Source organism: Ursus americanus, chromosome 21, assembly GCF_024610735.1.
Source record: "Ursus americanus isolate L20-20 chromosome 21, mUrsAme1.1.p, whole genome shotgun sequence".
In the NCBI taxonomy this organism is placed as follows: Eukaryota; Metazoa; Chordata; class Mammalia; order Carnivora; family Ursidae; genus Ursus; species Ursus americanus.
In genome coordinates, this window is record NC_142147.1 from 42,228,161 (window position 1) to 42,251,226 (window position 23,066).

General features: G+C 37.2%; 1 protein-coding gene across 8 annotated transcripts in view; it reads left to right on the forward strand.

Annotated features, from left to right (window-relative positions):
• ZNF829 (zinc finger protein 829) overlaps positions 1 to 15,092 on the forward strand; it is a 29,012-nt gene extending 13,920 nt beyond the window's left edge. For all 8 annotated transcript variants that reach the window (XM_045805261.2, XM_045805262.2, XM_087871130.1 and 5 more), the window contains 3 exons: positions 678 to 804; positions 1,312 to 1,407; positions 13,905 to 15,092. In XM_045805261.2, coding sequence (XP_045661217.1) covers positions 678 to 804; positions 1,312 to 1,407; positions 13,905 to 14,884 — 1,203 coding nt within the window. In that variant the 3' untranslated portion in view covers positions 14,885 to 15,092. The remainder of the gene's footprint in view (positions 1 to 677; positions 805 to 1,311; positions 1,408 to 13,904) is intronic.
• Positions 15,093 to 23,066: the final 7,974 nt, after the last annotated feature.

The following is a 23,066-nucleotide window of genomic DNA, read 5'->3' on the forward strand; positions in this document are numbered from 1 at the left end:
TCCGGCTGCTGGGACCACCATCGCCCCCAATCCCCTGGGGATGCTGTTGGGCTGCCGCTTGCGGTACAGCGCCCACGTTGGGCAAAAGGACCAGGGCCGCCAAACCAGCGCCACCACCTGCAGAAGCCACTTCTCCTTCTGCCTCATCAGGGCCGGTCAGCCACGCCGCACCCCGCCAGCCCCCTACTTTTTTTTTTTTTCTTACTTCAAGTGGTCTGTTGAAAAGTCCGCTGTGATTTTAGTTCCTGAAATTTTTTTGTGATCCATGTTTTCTTCCTGGAAACTTTAAGAAAGTCTATTTTTCCTTGATATTCTGATATTTTACTCCAAAATGTATCATAAGATTTTTTTTTAAAGTATATCACATTGTTCCCTCTTTTGGTGTTAAAGGGAAAATATGGGAAGGGGGAAAGAATTCACATATACGCACACTTCACTATAGTCAGGTAGCAAGCATTGAGCTGAACGCTTGCTATTTCATGACATAGGAAATGTTTACTTGCGTGTTCCTTGATACATCCCCCTGTACACAAGAGATATGTCTTCTACTGATATAATAGAGTTCCAGCCCCTTCAATTTGCTTAATAAGCTCTACCAGCATCTCTACTACTGTCTTTTTATTTATTTATTTATTTTTTAATTTCCTTCCACTGTGAAAGCATGTTTGTTGTTTCAGGGGTCAATGATGTTCAGGGATGTATCTATAAACTTCTCTCAGGAGGAATGGGAATGCCTGGATTCTGGTCAGATGAATTTATACAAAGAAGTGATGTTGGAGAATTTCAGCAACCTGGTTTCAGTGGGTAAGGATAACTGTCCCCCAGAATTCAGTGTCTGCCCTTGGGAATGTCTCCTTACTCCATTTTTTTTTTTTTAAGATTTTATTTATTTATTTGATGGAGAGAGACAGCCAGCAAGAGATGGAACATAAGCAGGGGAAGTGGGAGGGGAAGAAGCAGGCTCCCAGCAGAGGAGCCTGATGTGGGGCTCGATCCCAGAAAGCCGGGATCATGTCCTGAGCCGAAAGCAGACACTTAACGACTGAGCCACCCAGGCGCCCCTCCTTTCTCGATTATTAATTATTTGTTTCAAGTAACCAGCTAAATGTCTTCTCCCTGTTCCTCAAGGAATGGTTTGAGTTGGAATGGAATGGAAGAGTTTGGAAATGAGCAGCTCCAATGGGCTGAAGCTTCATCTTCCTCTTTCTGTGGTCCTTCTAGTGGCATCATTTTCTTGATCACCAAGGGACTGGATCTGATTTCTGGGACATCCACAGCATAACAATGTCCCATGTCTTTTCTTGTGATCAGGACTTTCCAATTCTAAGCCAGCCGTGATTTCCTTATTGGAAGAAGGAAAAGAGCCCTGGATGGTTGAAAGAGAGCTGACAAGAGGGCTTTGTTCAGGTGAGGAGATAATAGGTAATGATTTTGTCCATTTTTTAATTGGGTTGTTTGTCTTTTTATTATTGAGTTTTGAGTTATATTCTGGATACAAGTCTCTTATCAACTATATGATTTGCGAGTATTTTCTCCCATTTAGTGAGTGTGTTTTCACCCTCTTGATTTTGTCCTTTGAAGCACAAGTTTTTAATTTCTACAAGATCCAGCTTATCTATTTTTTCTTTGGTTGCATGTGCTTTTGGTGTGAGCTTCTTTAAGTTATGACCCTTCATAATTAAGTTTATTAAGATCTTCTGGAAATAGGAAAATATTTCACACTTAACCCTATTATTAGGTGAAAGTTTTTTTGTCAGTTATAGCTCAAAAAAAGTTACAAGATAAAACAAAAAAAAAGCTTTTCTCAACTGTAGATACAACTTTAGTTTTACGATTTAGCCATAAGATAGAATAAGCAAAGAACTAAAGAACTCACCAATGCAGATCTCCCAAGATTTTTTTTTCCTTTCCAGGAGGCACGAAATATTATAAACAGACCCACAGGGAAGATAATCCAGATTCTCTGTCATCTCACTTAACAGAGAATGAAGGGATCCCCAGATAATTGGAACAGATTTCCATTATTTCTGTAGAAATCACCATAAAATCAGATTCCTAATCACGATAACTTACCAGCCTTGCACAAACCAGAACCAAAACTAAACTTAGCCCAAAGAGACAACCCAGAATGCATTAAAGAGGGTATAGTGGAGACAAAGTGAATGAAAGTAGTTTTATTGCTGCTTGGGATTTACTGAGGCAGTCAAGAAGAGAAGAGTGCTGGGACTTAAATAGCCTGTGAGGTACACTTCTGAAGTCACACACTTTATTGCCTCCTGCAGGTAAGTCCATTTGGACAGCTCAGTAGGACCTTCAAAATTGTCAGAGTATAACATTTTCAAAACTTTTCAGAGGTATAATTATGCAAAAGTTAAATATGACTCTTCTAAATATATGATAAGCACATTTGAAAGATTTATTTAGCTTGTTAATAAGAGAACCACAGGAGTGGTAAAGCTGGTTCAAGTTGTCTGGGAAAGTCTGAGTTTATATTGTCCGGGAAAGAAAGAATACAGCAATCATATCACTAGCGTGGATACAAAAACTAGTTAGTGTCTTACAGAATAATAAATTTGTAACCTTCAGGCTGTCTTTTCACCAGACAAGTCATTTATAACTGTTGTTCTCTATAGAAATTTTTTGTTCTTTATTCAGTTACTTTCTAGATTTTTCAAGTAGATTGCGTTGCTATTGTGAGCATCTACAATTTTCTAATTGGTATTGTTGGTACAGAGAAATACTATTAGCTTTTTTTTTAACCTGTGGAAAGGAGTTTAATTTTATTAGCTATCAGGGAAATGCAAATTAAAACTGCAGTGAGATACCATTATGTTACCTGCAACATGGGCAAAAATTTAAGTCTGATGTTAGTAAGGATAAGAATGTGGAACAGCACCCTCAAGCTGCTGGTAGGGTGTAAATTCTTACAACTGCTTTTTTTCCTTTATCTTTCTTTTTAAATTTAATTGTGAGGGGCACCTGGATAGCTCAGTTGGTTGAGATTCTGTCTTCGGCTCAGGTTGTGATCTTAGGATCCTGGGATCAAGCCCCATGTCCAGCTCCCTGCTCTGCGGGGAGTCTGCTTTTCCATCTCCCTCTGCCCCTCCCTCTCTTCCCTCCCCTCATGCTCACTATCCCTCTCTCTGTCTCTCTTTCAAATAAATAAAATGTGTAAAAAAATTCAATTGTGGTAAGATCATTTAACATGAGATCTACCTTCTTAATAGATTTTTAACGGTATAATATAGTATTGTTACTTTAGGTACAGTATTGTAAAGCAGATCTCTAGCACTTATTTGCCTTGCATAATTAACACTTTATACTTGTTGATTAGCAACTGCTAGTTTCCCTATAACCCCATCCCTTGTAACCAAACACTCTTGGTAACTACTCTTTTGCTTCTATGAGTTTTGCTCTTTTTAGATATCTCAGATAAATCAAATAATGCTGTATCTGTCCTTTAACTGACTTATTTCATGTAGCATAGTGTCTTCAGGGTTCATCCATGTTGTCACATATGGCAGGATTTCCTTCTTTTTAAGGCTGAATAATTTTCATTTTAAGTATATGCCACATTTTTTTTATCCACTCATCCATCTGTGGATTTAGGTTGTTTTTACATCTTGACTATTATGAGTAATACTGCAGTGAACACATGAGTGCTAATATCTCTTCAAAATCCTGATTTCAGTTCTTTGTGATAAATACCCAGAAGTGGGATTGATGGTCATATGATAGTTCTATTGTTAATTTTTTAGGAACCTTCGCATACTGTTTTCCAGAGGGCTGCACCATTTTGCATTTCCACCAATGTGTACAAGAGTTCTAATTTCTTTGCATCCTCACCAACATTTAACTGGTTGTCTTTTGGTCTGTTTTAGTGACAGCCATCTTAAAAGTAATAGGTGACATTTCTTCATGGTTTTGATTTGTGTTTCTGTAATGATTAGAGATTTTGAACATCTTTCATATACTTCTTGGACATTTGTACATTTTCTTTGGAAAAATGTCTACTCACGTTCTTAACTCATTTTTTAATCAGGTTATTAGTTCTTTTGCTTATGTATTTTAGAAATTAACCACTATCAGATACATGGTTGGCAAATATTTTCTCCTGTTCCATAAGTTGCCTTTTCACTCTTTTGTTTCACATTTGATGTAGTCCTGTATGTCTATTTTGTTTTTGTTGTCTTCCTTTTGGGGTCATATCCTGAAATCATCACTAAGACCGGTGTCATGAAACTTTTCCCTTATGTGAAGTTTTAAGCGTCAGGTCTCATGTTTAAGTCTTTAATACATTTTGAGGTGATTTTTCTGTATGATATAAGATAAGGGTCAAATTTCTTTCTTTTGCACGTGGATGTTCAGTTTTCCTATCATCATTTGTTAAAGAGACTTTCCGTTCTCTGTTATGTGGTCTTGGCACCTTTGTTGCCTATTAATTGACTGTGTATACATGAATTTATTTGTTCTGTTCTATTAGCTTATATATATGTCTTTGTGCCAGTGCCATGCTGTTTTAATTACTGCAGCTTTATAATATATTTTGGAATCAGGAAATGTGAAGGCTTCAGCTTTGCTGTACTTTCTAAAGATTATTTTGGCTCATTGGATTGTTTTTTCTGTTTCTATAGAAAATGCCATTGGGATTTTGATAGGGATTACACTGAATCAATAGATTGTTTTGGGAGTATGGACGTTTTTACAATATTCTTCCAATCCATGAGCACGTAATATCTTTCCTTTATCTTGTGTATCTTTAATTTCTTCCATCAGTGTTTGTGGTTTTCATTGTACAAGTCTCTTACCTTGTTGATTATATGTGTTCCTAAGTATTTTATTCCTCTTCCCTTTGATGCTATTATAAATGCGGTTGTTTTTCTAATTTCTTTTTCAGGTTATTGTTAGTGTAAAAAAGCACAACTAATTTTTGTATATTGATTTTGTATCCTGCAACTGCAAACTGAAAACCTAATTTATTGGTTTATAAGTTCTAACAGTTTTTACATGAAGTCTTTAGAGTTTTCTGTATACCAGATGTAGAGGTGGCAAGAAGTGGGCGTTTTTCCTTCATGATCTTAGAGGGAAGGCTTTCAGTTTTTCATCGAGTATGATATTAGTTGTGGGCTTTTTATATGTGGCCTTTATTATGTTGAGGTCATATCTGTGTTATGAGTTTGTTGAGAGTTTTTCATCATGAAAAGGTGTTGAATTTTATCAAATGCTTTTTCTGCATCTGTTGAGATGATCATGTGATTTTTATCCTTCATTCTCTCTCTTTTTTTAAAAGATTTTTGTTTATTTATATGAGAGAGAGACAGAGCACGAGTCAGGGGAGAGGGAGAGGGAAAAGCAGACTCCCCACTGAGCACAGAGCCAGAGGCAGGGCTCGATCCCAGGACCCATGACCTGAGCCAGAGTTAGATACTTAAACCTACTGAGCCACCCAGGCACCCCAGTCTTTCATTCTCTTAATGTGGTGTATCACGTTAATTGATTTTTGCATGTTGGATTATCTTTGCATCCCAGGGATAAATTCCACTTCGTCCTTTTAATGTGCTGTTGAATTTGATTTACTAGTATTTTGTTGAGAATTTTTGCATCAATATTCATTAGGGAATTGGACTGTTGTTTTCCTTTATATGGTGTCTTTGTCTGGTATTGGCATCAGGGTAATGCTGAATGTGTTCCCTTCTTTTCAGTTTTTTGGAAGAGTTTTAGGATTGGCAACCCTCCCCCACCCTCAGATGGGCATTATTATTATTATTTAAATGTTTGTAGAGTTCACCAATGAAGTCATCTGGTCCTGGGCTTTTCTTTGTTGAGAGATTTTTTATTGTGAGTTAATGTCTTTACTAGTTATAGGTCTATTCAGACTTCCTGTTTCTTCATGATTCAGCTTTGGTAGATTATATATTTCTACGAGTTTATCCATTTCTTCCAGGTTATCCACTTTCATGGTATATAATTGTTCATACTAGCCTCTTAATGATCCTTTTCATTTCTGTAACATCAGTTGTAGTGTCTCCTTTTTCATTTTTTATTTTATTTGTTTGAGTTTCCTTTTTTTCTTCTCTAACTAAAAGTTTATCAATTTTATTTCTTTTTTTCAGTAAACCATTAGTTTCATTGATCTTTCCTTTTGTTTCTCTATTCTGTTTATATCTGCTCTAATCTTTATTATTTCCTTCTGTATGCCAACTTTGGGTTTAGTTTGTTTCTTGAGGTATAAGGTCGTATATTTGTGATTTTTCTTCTTTTTTAATGTAGGAACTATAAACTTCCCTCTTTGTACTGCTCTTTCTTCATTTCATAAATATGTTTTTGTTTGTCTCAAGATATTTTCTAATTTCTCTGTTTATTTTTGACCAATTGGTTGTTCAGTAGTGTATTGTTTAATTTCAACATATTTGTGAATTTTCCAGTTTTCATTCTGACATTGATTTCTGGTTTCATTCACTGTGGTCAGAAAATATACTTCGTATGATTTACATCTCCTTAAATTTCTTAAAAGACTTGTTTCGTGACCTAACACATGATCTGTCCTGGAGAATATCCCATGTGTGCTTGATAAGAATATATCCTGCTACTATTGAGTGAAATGGTCTATATAGGTCCGTTAGGTCCATCTGATCAATGGTAATAGTCAAGTCACCGTTTATTTTCTGTCTGGTTGTTTTATCTATTATTGCAAGTAGGCCATTGAAGTATCCAATTATTTTTGTCTATGTCTCGCTTTAGTTTTGTCAGTGTTTGCTTTATATATGTAAGTGCTCGGATGTTGGGTGTGTATATATTTATAATTGCTGTATCTTCGTGGTACTCACCAGGAAGACCCTTTTATCATTATATAATTATAATGCCCTTCTTCATTTCTTGTGACTGTTTTTGACTTAAAGCCTGTTTTGTCACATATAAGTATAGCCATCCTAGCTGTCTTTAGGTTACCATTTACATGGAATATCTTTTTCTATCTCTTCACTTCAGTCAATATGTGTGTCCTTAAATCTATAGTGAGTCTCTTGAGGACAGCATTTAGTTGGATCTTGTTTTATCTCTTCAGCCACTATGTCTTTTGATTGGGAAGTTTAATCCACTTATGTTTAAAGTTACTATTGATAGGAAAGTATTTACTGTTGCTATTTATTTGTCGTTTTTCTGTTCTTGTTGTCCTTTGTCCCTGTTTTTCTTTTCTTCCTTTTTGTTTCTTTGATTTTTTTTTGTATTGATGTGCTTTGAATCCTTTCTATTTTTCTTTTTTATAATCTCTGTATTTTCTTTTTGGTAATCCTGGGGCTTTCATAAAATATCTTGTAACAATATGTTTAAAGCTGAGAACTTAATTTCAATCACATATAAAAGCACTTACTTCTTATTCCCCTATATATTGTGTTACCAATGTTGTAATTTAATCTATTCATAGTGTATCCATGAACACATTTTTATTTGTAGTTGTTTATAATACTTTTGCCTTTTTACTGTTATACTAGAATCAAAAGTAATTTACTCTTCAGTGTTACAATATTACAGTATTCTGCGTTTGTCTATATATTTGCCTTTACAAACAGGATTTTATACTTTTTTATTCCCTTATGTTGCTGTTTACCATCCTTTCTTTTTGGGCTGACAAACTTTCTTTAACATTTCTTATAAGGCAGGTCTAGTGGTGATGAATTCCCTCAAGTTTTGTTTGTCTGGTAAGAGTCTTCTCTCTCCTTTGTTCATGAAGAACAGTTTTTCTGGGTATAATGTTCTTGAGTGGCAAGTTTTTTTTCTTTCACCACTTTGAATATATCATCCTGCTCCCTTCCAGCTGAATAATCTGGTCCTAGTCCTATGAGGTTCCCTTGTATGTGACAATTTGTTATCTCTTGATACTTTCAAAATTCTCTTTGCCTTTGAAGTTTTTATTTTATTTTTTTAGTAATTCTGCCCCCAACATGGGGCTTGAACTCACAACCCAAAGATCAAGAGTTGCACAGTCTTCCAACTGAGCCAGACAGGCCCCCTCTTTGCCTTTGACTATTGACAAAGACATTATAATAATGTCTCAGTGTGACATAATGTGTCTCAGTGTGGATTTCTTTGTGTACATCTTTTTGGAATACTTTGTCTGGATGTCCATTTCCTTCCCCAGATTTGGGAAGTTTTCATATATTACTAATTTGAGTAAGTTTTCTTGTTCTTTCTCTATTCTGCCCCTAACTCCCATGATGTGTATATTGGACCATTCCTTGGTGTCTCATAAGAACCTTAAGCTTTCTTCACTGTTTTTTCTTTTCTTTTCTTTTTGTTCCTTTGATTGGATAATTTCAAAAGACCTATCTTTGAGTCACTGATTCTTTCTTCTGTTTGCTCTAGTCTGTTGAATGTTGAATCCATTTATTGAAATTTTCAGTTCAGTTATTGCATTCTTCAGCTCCAAGAGTTCTGGGTTTTTTTGTTTTGTTTTCTTTTGTTTTTTTAAATTTTCTTTCTCATGGTTGGAATTCTCACTTTCCTCATGCATTGTTCTCCTGAGCTCATTGAGCATTTTTATGTTGGTTATTTAAAATTCTCTGTCAGGTAATTCCTCTACCTACATTTCATTAGGGTAATTTTCTGGAGCTTTATTTTGTTTCCTTGTTTGGATTATGTTTTCCTATTTCTTCATTTTCTTTCCTTGATCCTTTGTGTTGGTATCTACATGTTAAAAAAAAAATGCAACTTGTCCTGTTCATTATGGATTAGTCTCATAGAAGAGAAGACCTTCACCAGTTAGAGCTTCTGTGAGCCTCTCAAACATTCATACTAGTCTAAACCACTGTCTTTATTAGTGACCTCCAAGTGATTAGAGTATGCCAAGTCCCATCAGTGCTCTGAAACAAGCACCAATTCCTCATGTAGCTCCTGAAGAAATTAGAACATTGGATGTGTGGTCCAATTTCTTTCCCTTTCCAGAAAGAATGTGGGAGCTGGAGTGTTTTGCCTGCCAGCTCTGCTCTGGAATGGGGAAAGGGCTATGGCAAGTGTTTGCATGCTAGTTCAAATCACCTTCTTTGTTCTCAGTGGCTCCCAGGTGTCTAAAATATGCCAGGTCCCTCCAGGGTTCCAAGATAGAAGCCAGAAAAGTTGAAACATTTGATGCTCCCTTTCCCTCCATAGGAAAAAACTGGGAGCTGGGGTTTTTCTCCTACTTGGTGTGTATTAAACTAGGGGAAGAGCTATGGTGCCTTCCTGCTAGTTTAAATTACCCCCTTTGTTTTCTGTAATCCCTGGGGGTCCACTGTGTGCCAGGTCCTCAGATAGGTGGGATAGAAGCCAGTCCCTTGGATAGCTCCCAGAGAAGTTAGAAAATTGGATGCACGGTCCAACTTTTCATCGTCAAGGAGATGGTGGGAGCTGGAGCTGGAATTTTCCACCCATTCATTCTACACTAGGCCAGGAGAAGGAGCTGTGGTGAGTTTGTATGCTAGTTCAAACTGCCTTCTTTATTCTTGGTGGCCCTCAGGTATCTTGAATCTGCTGGGTCCCATCAGCACTCTGAGACTGGTAAGACAGAAGCCAGTCCCTTAGGAAAACCCCAGAAAAGTTGGAATGTTTGACACACAGTCCACCTCTTTCCTTCTCCAGGGAGAAGCTGGGAGCTGAAGTTTTCCTCCCACTCACTCTGCATTGAGCAGGGAAAGGAGCTGTGGTGAGTGCCTGCATGCTAGTTCAAACCAGTGCTTTTGTTCTCTCTAGTCCCCAGGGGCCTAGGGTATGCCAGGTCTAATCAAGGCTCCAAGATGGTCAGTTAGGCAGCACTCAGAAAAGTTGAAACATTGGATGTGCACTCCCAACTTTTTGTATTCAGGGAGAAGCTGGAAGCTGGAGGTTTCCTTCCAGTTGTATGGCACTATGCTAGGAATGGGGATCATGGTGAGAAGGTGTCTCCAGTTTTCCTACTAGCTTTGATATGGCTGGCTTCACCCTTGCCTAGCATGCAGGGTTCTCTTAGCTAGTTTCTAGATTTATCACAAAGGGAATTGATCCATGTATTGCTGTTGAGTTGATGTGTTTGTAGAAGTCAGGAGAATCTAGCACTTGTTATTCCACCATCTTGCTAATGTTACTCAAAATACTATTAATTTTTGTAAGTTGATCTTTAACGTCCAACAACCTTACTGAAGTCAATTTTTTATTCACTTGTTTTTTTCAGTTAGATCATCATATTATTTGCATATTGTTAGATTAATCTCTTCCCTTACAATCCTCATACTTGTTATTTCCTTGCTTATAATGGTAGCCAGGACTGTCTTAATTGGTAACATTGGTAATGGGCATCCATTTCTTTTCCCCTATCTTATAGTGAGCATATCTAAAGTTCTTCACTTAAGTGCAATTTTTGCCATAGTTTTGATAACTTTTACCAAGTCACAGCTATTACTTTGCAGTGCTAATTTGCTCAGAGTTATCGTAAATAGGTATTAGCCACATCCTACAATTTTTCTGTATGTGTCAAGATGATCATAGTAGTTTGTGATCTTATTTCAACAACAGTTGTACCCTCTGGTGTGTGGCCATTTTGGCCTGTGAGTTCATGTTCCCAAGAGGATATCAGTCGTCTTGTCTGGCAATGTGCCTGGGGAAGAGCCAAGAGATAGATCCAGGTCTGTGTCCCTCCAGGTAGATTTAAGAAATGGGAGGAGATAAGCTCAGGATGATGAGCCCTGAGACCTAAGGATTCACCACTGATAACTTTTATTTGCTACTTCTCTACCAGGTAATTCTTCTCATCAGGGTTTGATCTTTCAACATTTACAAAGCAGCAGCATCTACAGGAAGAGTATGCCTTCCCTTTTTGTAATCCACCAACTCCAGGGGTTTTAACAGCTGAGAAGGTAGAGGAGCAGATGCCTGAGAGCTGGTGGTCAGCCATATTCTTCTGTCCAGCAGGACTTTTTCATTACCATTAGGTTATCCTACTTATTCAGCTCTTTGAGCAGTTGCCACCAATTTCTGTGGTAAAGGCACAGGTCACAGTGGTCCCAAGGTATTTCAGAGAAAGGCTGAATCAGAGTTTAAAGACTTTATTACCAGGCTAGCCTCTCCTTGCCTCCTGTTAACCATCTCTCCAGGCAAGTAGCCTCCACCCTCAAATACAAGTTTGCACCAGTCTTCAATATCCTTAGGATATTTCACAGTTTGCATCAGTTCTATATAAAACCAAATTCTCTATAATTTCTCCAGGGTCAATTGAGAAACGAAGCCAGAATTTTGTGCACATTCCAGGTTTATACAGGAACTTCTGGGGTTTTTAAAAATATATTTTCATTATTGTATTTTCAGTTTCTAAGAACTTGGTGTACATGTGTTTTCTTAGTGTTCCTTTATTTAGCATCTTATGCCTGTTCTGTTAGCTCTCTGAGGTTATTCGTTATATATTTTGACATTTTCTTCTGTTCCTTGCATTGATTGTTTCCTCACAGATATTTTTTTCTCTTTTGGGCCTTCTTCATGTTAAAAAACATTTCTCAAATGCCTGATAAACAATGGCTTACTGTTTGTTTTTAAGTATGAGATTCTAAAAAGTTGATTGGAACTTCTGTGTAGTTGGGATTGGGTCTTGTTTACTTTAGGATGATCTGGTTGGGTTAATATACTGAGGGCAGCCCACTTCTGGTAACTTGGTCTTTTCTCTTATGCATAATCTTCCTGTGAGAAGAGACCTTTATTTTCATTCCTACTTGAGGGAGTTAAATTATCAGTGTTCTGGGGGTTAAATTGGGATGAAATCAACACAGTTATTTCAGTATTGTGGCCTGCACAAATTCTCTGACAACAAATGTATGTCTTACACTTTAACTCAATTCTGAAGCTACCTGGAGTTAACATCAGATTCCGCAAGTTAAGGGCAAGGGGCCTACCAGTTCAGACACCAGTTGCAACCAGGATCCCCAGGCTACCCATATTTCGGTTTGGCTGACTAAATTTAGAGTTTCACATACCCCCTCAGGTTTGATAATTCATTAGAACAACTCACAAAACTAAAAAACAAACAAAAAGAACAACTCACAAAATTCACAAAAAGCACTGTACTTATGATTGCCATGTTATATAAAAGATACAATGGGAATCTTGCATGATAGCACTACACCAGCGGCGCAAAGATACAATGAAAAGTTAGCTGAAGACATACACAGGGCAAGGTCTAGGAGATACCAAGCACAGGAAATTCTATGCCCAGGAAGTCAAGGTGTGTCACTCTCCAGTTACATCATATAGTTACCAGGAAGCTTTCCCCGATCCTTGCCCTGAGTTTTTTTTATTGGGGTTTGATTATGTAGTCATGAGTGGCCAGACTCTCCCTTGAAGCTAATTGCCCACTGTGAATCACCTTATCAGGAAAACTCAGGTATGATCAAAAGAAATAACAAAAGACTCTCCAGTAAGGAAATTGCAATGGTTTGTGAAGATCTGTGCCAGGAACTAGGAACAAAGACCAGATATATTCTTTATTTTTATCACAAGTATATATATTTTCTGTTAATCTTTTGTTCTCGGTTCAGTACCCATAGCCACAGCTATGCCTGATGTTCCTGAATCCAGATTCCCTCTGGTTCCATTTTTCTATATTTCTAGTTTTCTGTGAGAATAGGGAAGTATAATCCTGTATGAGAATAGGGGAAGGGATCCTAGGGGTCTCACTACTAATACAATCTTTGAATTCATTCTTCAGCTTTCAGCATTCTCTGTGTCCCCCACTGTTAGAAATGCCTGATGCCTCCAATTCTTCTGCATTTTGGGGATCTGCACTATCAGTGCTGTGGAATTCATCCACTGCAGGTTCAGTTTGACTTTCTCTGGTCTGCAGACTCACTTATCACTCATTAATTGGCTTTCTAGCTTCCAGATTTTATTGCTACTGTCTCTTCTCCAGTATTCACTGTCCTGGTGAGGTTTTTTCTTTCCTCTTATTAAGCTTCTACTGTAATTTTCCTGTGGATTCATGAACAAGCAATGAAAAACTCATAGGTTCAGTCTATCACTTTTAACAGAAATTGCCTCCCTTTATAATTAAAAGTATAGTTGACACTTTTAGAGGTTCCATATGTATGAATTCACCTACTTACTAAAATTTGTAAACTCAGAATCAATACTTGCAGTGCTTTCATGCAGAATGACAAGAAATGTGGACATGAGTACCTCTCTTTTTCTCAGAGTATATTTCATTCTTACTCTCTTCTTCCTCATATTCAGGCTGCCTCCCTTCTTAGTCACTGCCATGAGAGAGATTCCATTCCTCTCTCTCCCAAAGTCAGCATCAAAGAATTCCCAGGCAAACTGTTTTCAGTGAATCTCCAATATATCAGGCTCTAGCCATAGAATTACCTGCCTACCATTCTTGCCAGTTTCATTCAGCACCTTAGACTAGGGAATCCCCCAATGTGGATTTGCCAACAACACACACTTCACACAGTCTCAGACTGTACCCCACCCATTTATACATTTCAACACATTTATTCCTCAATAGTCTTTTTATGTCAGTCAATTATCCACAAATTACAAGACATACAGTATGATGCTGTTTGTGAGGTTATATGCTTATAAACATGTATATATGATTAGAATCACTGTAAAATACCGAGGGTATCCCAGAATAGGGTATATTTATGGAAGTTTCAGGTGACTCTGATTCACCTCAGAATTTCAGGATAGGGGTCATTTATTTCCCTAATCACCCTCTTCAATTTCCTCTCTTGGCTCTCCTCAGTGTCCATGCTTTTGTTATCAGTTTTGAAAATTGCTTAGCCATATTTGAGAACTGTTTAAGTATTTACTTTCCCAGATATTATTTTCATCTTAATCTTTTTTCTTTTTTAGAAGTTTTAACCTCTCCCAAGATAGGAAAAATGAACACACGCATTTTTATTTTCTTTCAGATCTGGAATCTATGTGTGAGACCAAGATATTATCCCTAAAGAAGAGACATTTTAGTCAAGTAATATTTACCCATGAAGACATGCCCACTTTTATTCAGCCCACATTTCTTACTCCACATCAGAAAACTGTTAATGAAGAGAAACCCTGTGAATGTAAGATATGTGGAAAGGCCTTTAATCAGAACTCAAAATTTATTCAACATCAGAGAACTCATTCTGCTGAAAAAAGCTATGAATGTAAGGAGTGTGGGAAGTCCTTTAGCCGTGGTTCACTTGTTACTCGACATCAGAGGATTCACACTGGTGAAAAACCCTATGAATGTAAGGAATGTGGCAAAGCTTTTAGTTGTAGTTCATATTTTTCTCAACATCAGAGGATTCACACTGGTGAGAAACCCTATGAATGTAAGGAATGTGGAAAAGCCTTTAATTATTGCTCAAACCTCAATGATCATCAGAGAATCCACACTGGTGAGAAACCGTATGAATGTAAAGTATGTGGAAAAGCCTTTACTAAGAGTTCTCAACTTTTTCCACATCTGAGAATTCATACTGGTGAGAAACCTTACGAATGTAAGGAATGTGGAAAAGCCTTTACTCAACACTCAAGGCTTATTCAGCATCAGAGAATGCATACTGGTGAGAAACCTTATGAATGTAAGGAATGTGGGAAGGCCTTTAGTAGTGCCTCAACACTTACTAACCATCACAGAATTCATGCAGGCAAGAAACTCTATGAATGTAAGGAATGTGGAAAGGCCTTTATTCAAAGCTCAGAACTTATTCAACATCAGAGAATCCATACAGATGAAAAACCTTATGAATGTAATGAATGTGGTAAGGCTTTTAATAAAGGCTCAAACCTTACTAGACATCAAAGAATTCACACTGGCGAGAAACCGTACGACTGTAAGGAATGTGGAAAGGCCTTTGGAAGTCGCTCTGACCTTATTCGTCATGAAGGAATTCATACTGGGTGAAAGATAAGCCCTGTTGATAATCTTTATAATAAAATCTTATAAACAGGTAATGGAAAAAAAATAAAGCAGTGTAGTAGTTTTTTAGGTTACTGTAACAAAGTACCAAGTACCCCGAAATTGGGTGGCTTAAAACAACAGAAATGTATTCTTTCACAGTTTTGGAGCTTTGAAATCCAAAATTAAAGTTGTTGGTAAGGTTGGTTCCTTCTGAGGACTCTGAGGAAGAATCTATTCCATGTCTTTCTCCTGACTTCTGGTAACAGCAATCTTTGACATTCCTTGTCTTATAAATGCATCATTTCAATGTCTGCCTCCATCTTTACATTGCATTCTCCCTGCATATATCTGTCTCTGTCTTGTGTAACAGGAGACTTACACGGGACATCAGTCTTATTGGATTAGGGCTCACCCTGATGACCTTATCTTGATTACATCCGCAAAGACCTTATTTCCATGTAGGATCACATTCACAGGTGCCAGGGGTTAGGGCTTCAACATAGTTTAACCCATAACACTGTTAACATTGTTTTTCTAACATATTTGTAATTTTCTTTTATACATAATTTGTTGAATATATTTCAAAATGTAAATTCAAGGTTTAAGTTAAACGTCCCTTCCTTCCATAAAAGATTCTGTCCCAAACTACTTCTTAAATATTCTCTCCTCCCCATTGTTTTATGCTACTTCTTGGTTATATATTTGAGTTGAGTTTATGTTAGCCTAGTTTTAGAGCCATCTTTTCTATTGCTCTAACCCATAGATCTGTTTCTACCAATACTATACTGTAAGTTATGTTACATAGGCTATCTTCTAATTCCTGGCGGAATTATAACTTTGTTTTTGAAGGCAGCTCTATTCCTTTTTCCTTTTGTAACACTAAAGTGTTCATGTTATTAAAAAAACAAAAAAACAACCCCCCACACACAATGAAAAAAATGGGTTATTTGTAAGCCTACCAAAAGGAAATTACTACTTTCAAATTATACAGCATATGCTTCCAGACTTTATCATAATCATGATGTGCATGCTGTACCATAACCTGCTTCTGTCATGCTACTATTTCAGTAAGTATAGATGTTTATCATTCTTTTTAACGGTATCATAATCTTTTCTGTGGTAGATTATCATTTTGCTAAATATTACTGACATACTTTATGATATTCACTGAAATTTTACAGTTATAAAAGTTGCTGTCTAAATACAAAGTTAGTGCTTTGTTTTTCTTTAAAAACATTACATTTCAATCTCAAAATAACTGATCAATATCTTCTCCTTTAGAAATATTGCCAATAGTTTCAGTCCCATCATTGTAATCACTGTTATCAGTTTTTTCTTTATCCTTCCAGACCTTTCTTTAAAAACTATTTTTGCTTACAAATGTGTGCACACACAACCAAATACATAAATATTTGCAATACTTGTAGAAAAGTTAGTACTGCTTTATAATTGTGTGTGTGTGTGAATGTACATACGCACATACACACTAATGTATTGGATTGCTGTGAGGATTAAATGAGTTAAGAAATGTAAAATGAGGGGTGCTTGTGTGGCTCAGCTGTTTGGGTCTGTGCTTTTGGCTCAGGTCATGATCCCAGAGTCCCAGGATCAAGCTCTGCCCCTTATCCCTCTGCCCCTTACCCTGCCCATGCCTCTCCCCTCGCTCTCTCAAATAAATAAATAAAATCTTTAACCAAAAAAAAAAAAAAGAAGAGAAATGTAAAATGAGGGATACCAGGGTGGCTCAGTTGGTTAAGCGTCTGACTTGATTTCAGCTCAGGTCATGATCTCAGGGTCATGAGATCAAGCGCCGTGTCAGGCTCCATGCTTGGTGAGAAGCCTGCTTAGAATTCTCTCCCTCTGCCCCACCTCCCCTGCTTAAGCTCACTCTCTCAAAAGAAAAAAAAAGTAAATTGCTTGGGATTGTTACTAACATATAGTAACTATCTAGCAGATGTTATTTAATACTAGTACTAGTACCTCCACCATTATTATTTGTAGAAACGACTTTAATCATGTCATACACCTTAATTGACATAAAAGAATTCATAATGAGAAAGACCAATGGGTGTAATGTTTGTAGAAAAGCTTCTCGCCAACATTTATTCGTTATTCTGCATGAAGTTTAAAAGGAAAAAAAAATCCTAGGATATAAAAGTCGAGAAAGAAAAAGAATGGTTGAATGAGTCTACATTTACACCTATATTTCATGTTGTGCAATAATTTAATGACTGTCCAAAAACCTATTTACATATTGAGAATAACAAATTCATTTGTCAAAACAGTAGAGAAAGATATGAAATATTTATTCAATCACTTCCCACCCAAAGTAGACCATACGTAGGTCACATTCTTTTTCAAAATGGGAAGAAAACTAAAATGTGATAGCTAACAATATTTGAATATTGATAATACCCTTCCAAATAACATGAATCAGAAGGAAACCAATCCCTGAGTTATATTTAAATGAATGAAAATGAACACATTATATAGAAAAACCTGAGAGCAGCTAAATCTGTATTCAGATAAAGTATAGCCCAATAGGCATGCTGATTTTTTTTCTTTTTACAAGTTTTTATTTAAATTACAATTAGTTAACATACAGTGTAATATTAATTTCAGGTGTAGAATTTAGTGATTCATCACTTAAATAAAATACCCAGTGCTCATCACATCAAGTGTTCTCAATACCCATTACCCATTTAATCCATCCCCCTGCCCACTTCACCTCCAGTAACCCTCAAGTTTGTTCTCTATTAGTTGAGTCTTTTTTCCGGTTTTAGGGATGCTGATAGTCAAACACCAAGAGATTATTAATAAATGAACTAAATGTACAAGACAAAAAGCAAGAAGAATAACAGCAAACTACATTAAAATATATTAAAGGTATTAGTAAAAATCAGCAAAAATAAGGAAAATGAAATTATTTCTTTGACAAAAAATGTATATAGATACAAACACTGGTAATCCTGAGGCTGAAAAATGGAATACAGATGAATACATGAAATATGGACATGATTAGATTATCATAGTTACTAACAATTGGAAATCTAGACAAAGTAAACAATATTTGGAGAAAAATGTAATTTGTCAGAATTAGGAAATGTAAACCCTTAATAGAGTAAAATGATTAATGCGGGGGGGGGGATGTTTTAATATAGTCAAATAGCTGCACTTAGATCACTAAGCCAGATCACTCTATGGGCAAAATTTATCAAATATTCAAGGAACTTCCAAATCAAATGAGATAAGCTCACCATCTGTTTTTATGAATCTTTCATATTCCTGATGTCAAAATAACTAGATCACAAAAACATAACTTAGTATCATATAGTACTAAAAGTACATATTTATTCTAGCAGTCTATGAAAATAAAACAAATATTCACCACAATCTGAACCCATTACCTGAAGTCAGAAATCAAATACTTTATTTTTTTAAGATTTTACTTATTTATTAGAGTGCAGGTGCACACAGGAGGGGGGAGGGAGGCAGAGAGAGAAGCAGTAGCAGACCCTCTGCTAAGCAAGGAGCCCCAGGCAGGGCTCGATCCCAGGACCCTGAGATCATGACCTGAGCTGAAGGCAGATGCTTAACTGAGAGCCACCCAGGCATCCCAGAAATCAAATACTTTAGATAAAACCTTACTATCACACTGTAAATCAGGGGACAGCAAACTAATCTAGACTACTACCTGTTTTTATATGGTCTGCAAGCTGCCAATGTTTTTACATTTTAAAGTGGTTGAAATAAATTTAAAAAAGTAACACGAAATTATGATATTCAAACTTCAGTGTTCATAAAGTCATTAAAACCGAACCACATATATTCACATATTGTCTGGCTGCTATCACACTATAACATAATTGATTACCTGTGATAGACCAAGTGGTTTGCAAAGCCTATAATATTTCCTGTGGCCCATTACAGAAAAAGTTTGTCAATTCTTGCTCTAGATAGTCACTTTTTTTAAAATATTTTTTTAATTTTTTTATTTTTATAATTTTTTATTATAATAATATTTTTTATTATATTATGTATGGTGACTAACATAATAGTCACTTTCTAAAATTCAGAAGTCCTATTGATTTGGTTAACATAGTCTGTGCTATCCAAACTCAGAAAACAAGTAGATTTTTTTTTTTAAGATTTTATTTATTTATTTGACAGAGATAGAGACAGCCAGTGAGAGAGGGAACACAGCAGGGAGAGTGGGAGAGGAAGAATCAGGCTCCCAGCGGAGGAGCCTGATGTGGGGCTTGATCCCAGAACGCTGGGATCACACCCTGAGCCGAAGGCAGACGCTTAAGGACTGTGCTACCCAGGCACCCCAGAAAACAAGTAGATTTTGGATAGTGAGGGATTCTTGAAATGCAGCGAAAGATAATTCTGTGGCAATTCTGGAGTTTGTATATCTAAACTCCATAACAATTGAGAATTTGAGCAAGTCCCAGCATCATCTTTTGTAAAATATTTTTTATTAAAAACATAATGTTATATGTTCTACTAAAACCAATGTGGATGTAATGAGTGACTTTATGAGTTACCTCCTCCAAGTACCATGTCTCCATCTTAACTATTATAACCTTCTAATCCCACATCTCACCATGCACAGCATCATATCAAAACAATGCAGTTAAGGGGCGCCTGGGTGGCACAACGGTTAAGCGTCTGCCTTCGGCTCAGGGCGTGATCCCGGTGTTATGGGATCTGCTATGAGCCTGCTTCTTCCTCTCCCACTCCCCCTGCTTGTGTTCCCTCTCTTGCTGGCTGTATCTCTGTCGAATAAATAAATAAAATCTTTTAAAAAATGCAGTTAAAAAAACAAAAGACAAAACTCCCATTTAACTGGTTTATATGTGCATAATCCAAACTAATTTGAACATGAAACCCTGTTTGCTCCTAATTGCTGTTAACATCTTTGAGAAGTATATATGCTTGGAAAATATTTGGGGTTTCTGTTTTTGGTTTTTTTGTGGGGTTTTTTTGGCAAACTTTTTAGATACAACACGGAAATCATGATCCACAAATGATTGATAAGCTATACTTCATTAAAATGTTAAAAACTTCTACTCTGCAAAAGACACTGTTCAGAGAATGAGAAGACAAGCCATACACTAGAAGAAAACATTTGCGAAAGACATATCTGATAAAGGATTAATATCCAAAATATACAAAGAATTCTTAACATTCAACATTAAGGAAACAACCTACTTTTAAAAATGGGCAAAGATCTGGACATCTCACCAAAGAAGATACACAGATGGCAAACAAACATACAAAAAGATGCTCAATATCAAGTCATGAAAAATTGTAAATTAGAACAATGAAATACCAATACACACTTGTGAGAATGGCTAAAATCCAAAACACTGGCAACACCAAATGCTGGCTAGGATTTGGGACAACAAGAACCCTCATTTATTGTTAATGGGAGTACAGAATGGTTACAGCCATTTTGGAAGACAGTTTGGCAGGTTTTTTTTTTTTTTAAAGATTTTATTTATTTATTTGACAGAGACAGCCAGCGAGAGAGGGAACACAAGCAGGGGGAGTGGGAGAGGAAGAAGCAGGCTCCCAGCTGAGCAGGGAGCTTGATGTGGGGCTCAATCCCAGAACGCCAGGATCACGGAGGCAGACGCTTAACGACTGAGCCACCCAGGCGCCCCAGTTTGGCAGTTTCTTGCAAACAAAACATATTCTTAGCATACAATCCAGTAATTGTGCTCCTTGCTGTTTACAAGCTAGTTGAAACTTGTAATCACACAGAAACTTGCACACAAGGTAACATCAGCAAGATGGTGGTATAGAAAGACAAAGATTTAAATAACTGAGAAATCCAGAAACCAGTCAGGAGATTCTGACACCCCAGGCAAGTACAAGGCTAAAGGCATAGAAGCCTGGTAGGAAGTTTGTAATACTCCCTGTTCCCTTTCATAAGAACGTCCCTACCTGCCCCCAAACCAAGGCACATTTGATTGGAAATCCCCAATTCTCATCTTCTCTTTGGGGATGGACAGAAGTAGAATGTTTCTCTAAGTGACTTTTAGGGGGCTACCCAAGGGAACCCGTGTTTGTCTTGCTTGTATCTAAGTACTGACAGGAATGTAGTGACAGGTTGAGGGCATTTCTGAGAATAAAGATATCAATTGTGGGCTAGTGTCTAGAGTACCGCTAATACTAGGAGGAGCCCCAGACCATGATTTACTGTCTCACAGGTATGCTGCAATATCGTAGGCAGACACAAGGGGGAGCTTCTGAGTAGAAACCAGTAAACCTATTCAAAGCGATTACACACACAAGCCCTGGAAGGATGCATGTCCAAAGAAGGCTTGAGAGGTCTCCAGAATCTCTAGCCAGGCTATGTGGGAAAAGTCTTGCCCGTAGTAAAGGAGACCACAAAGTCTGAGACAGTTGACTGATTCTTCAGATGCTGAATCCCCACAACAAACATAACAAAACATACAAGAAGCAGGCAACAATGACACATTTAGGAACCAATTAAATCTTTAAAAAGCCAAACCTAAATAGAGATATGAATTGCCAAAGAATTCAAAATTACCATCATAAGGATGCTCAATGAATTAAAAGAACTCAAGTGTCCACTGATAGATGAATGGATAACGAAAATATGGTATCTACATACAATGGAATTTTATGTAGCCTTAAGAAAGAAGGAAATCCTGTCACATGCTATAACATGGATGAAACTGAAAGACATTATGCTAAGTGAAATAAGGCAGTTGCAAGAGAACAAATACTATATTACATTCATATGAACTATCCAAGCTATTCAAAATCATAGAAAGTATATATACCTAGGCAAATATATATGTACATGTATTTTTTGACAATGGTATCTCAGTGTATTTTGTGGTTCAAGGTTTCAGGCCCACTGGTCATGTCGTTGGAGGATATGAACTGATAATTTAGTGAAGTATATGTAACAATTAGTAGTATTTATATGTAACCAAGTAGTTATGGTTGGAGATGTAGGGCAGATAGTTAGGGTGTAAAGTTGGAGGTGGGATAGCAGGAGAAAGCACTGGGGAGTGAGTGGTCCTCTCTCTGGGAATCAAGGAATTGACTACTATGAGGTGGGTGCCTCCTGGGGAAAGCAATAATGTCCATTAATTTTTAGAATGACACAAATAGTAGTGACTTCTACCAGATTTCCCTTTACACATGGAACTCTAGAGGTGTCAGTTGTGGCAGGAAGCAAAGAGTATATGAAGGTAATGAGCTAAACATACAGTGAGCTCAGGATACATAATTGGATTCCTAATATCAAGCAAGAAAAACGGTAAATATCCTTAGGACATTGCCTTAGGAGAGGCAGTCCATAGGTGTCACTGGAGTGAAGGTTTTGGTGTCCTGGGCAAAGCTATCTTCAGTGAGGGGGCAAAATCATGTTGGTCTTGGGCTGGGGTGATGTCATTTAAGGTGATGTCATCTTCAGCAGAAAGCTTCTGGACCAAAGTGATATCATCTGGGATGTGGGACTGAGATGACCTTCCTAAGTGTGTACCTACTTGAATTGATGTGAATCTTAGCATTTGCCATGTTTTATTGAAAGTGTGGCTTTTTTGGAGGGTTGGGGCCTCTGAACTGTAAACCAGTGAAATCACCCAGACCAATAGTAATAAGACAACAGAATGTTGTATAGCTGCACTTGGCAGGTTTTTTGTTTTATGCTGGAAATTTAGCTCACATGGCTCCCATGTCAGATTATCAGATAGCTGGCCCATGAAACAGTCTATGGTTAATGGGTCTCAGAAGGGTTTGTGCCCTCAAACAGGCCTCCAGTGCTTACAGCATCATAAAAAATGTATAAAGACAGGGAGAGGGGCACTTGGGTGGCTCAGTCAGTTAAGCATCTACCTTCAGCTCAGGTCATTATCCTAGGATCCTGGGATCAAGCCCCATGTCAGGCTCCATGCTCAGTGGGGAGTCTGCTTCTCTCTCTCCATCTGCCCCTCCCCCCACATGTGCTCTTTCCCTCTCTCAAATAAATCAATAAAATCTAAAAAAAAAAAAAAGACAGGGAGAGACGTTATTAAAGGACCTCATATATAATGAGTCTTTATATACATGGAGATGAGACACATTTCCCTTTTATTTATTTTTTATTTTTATTTTTTATTTTTTTGAGAGGTAGGTGGGGAGAGGGGCAGAAGGAGAGGGA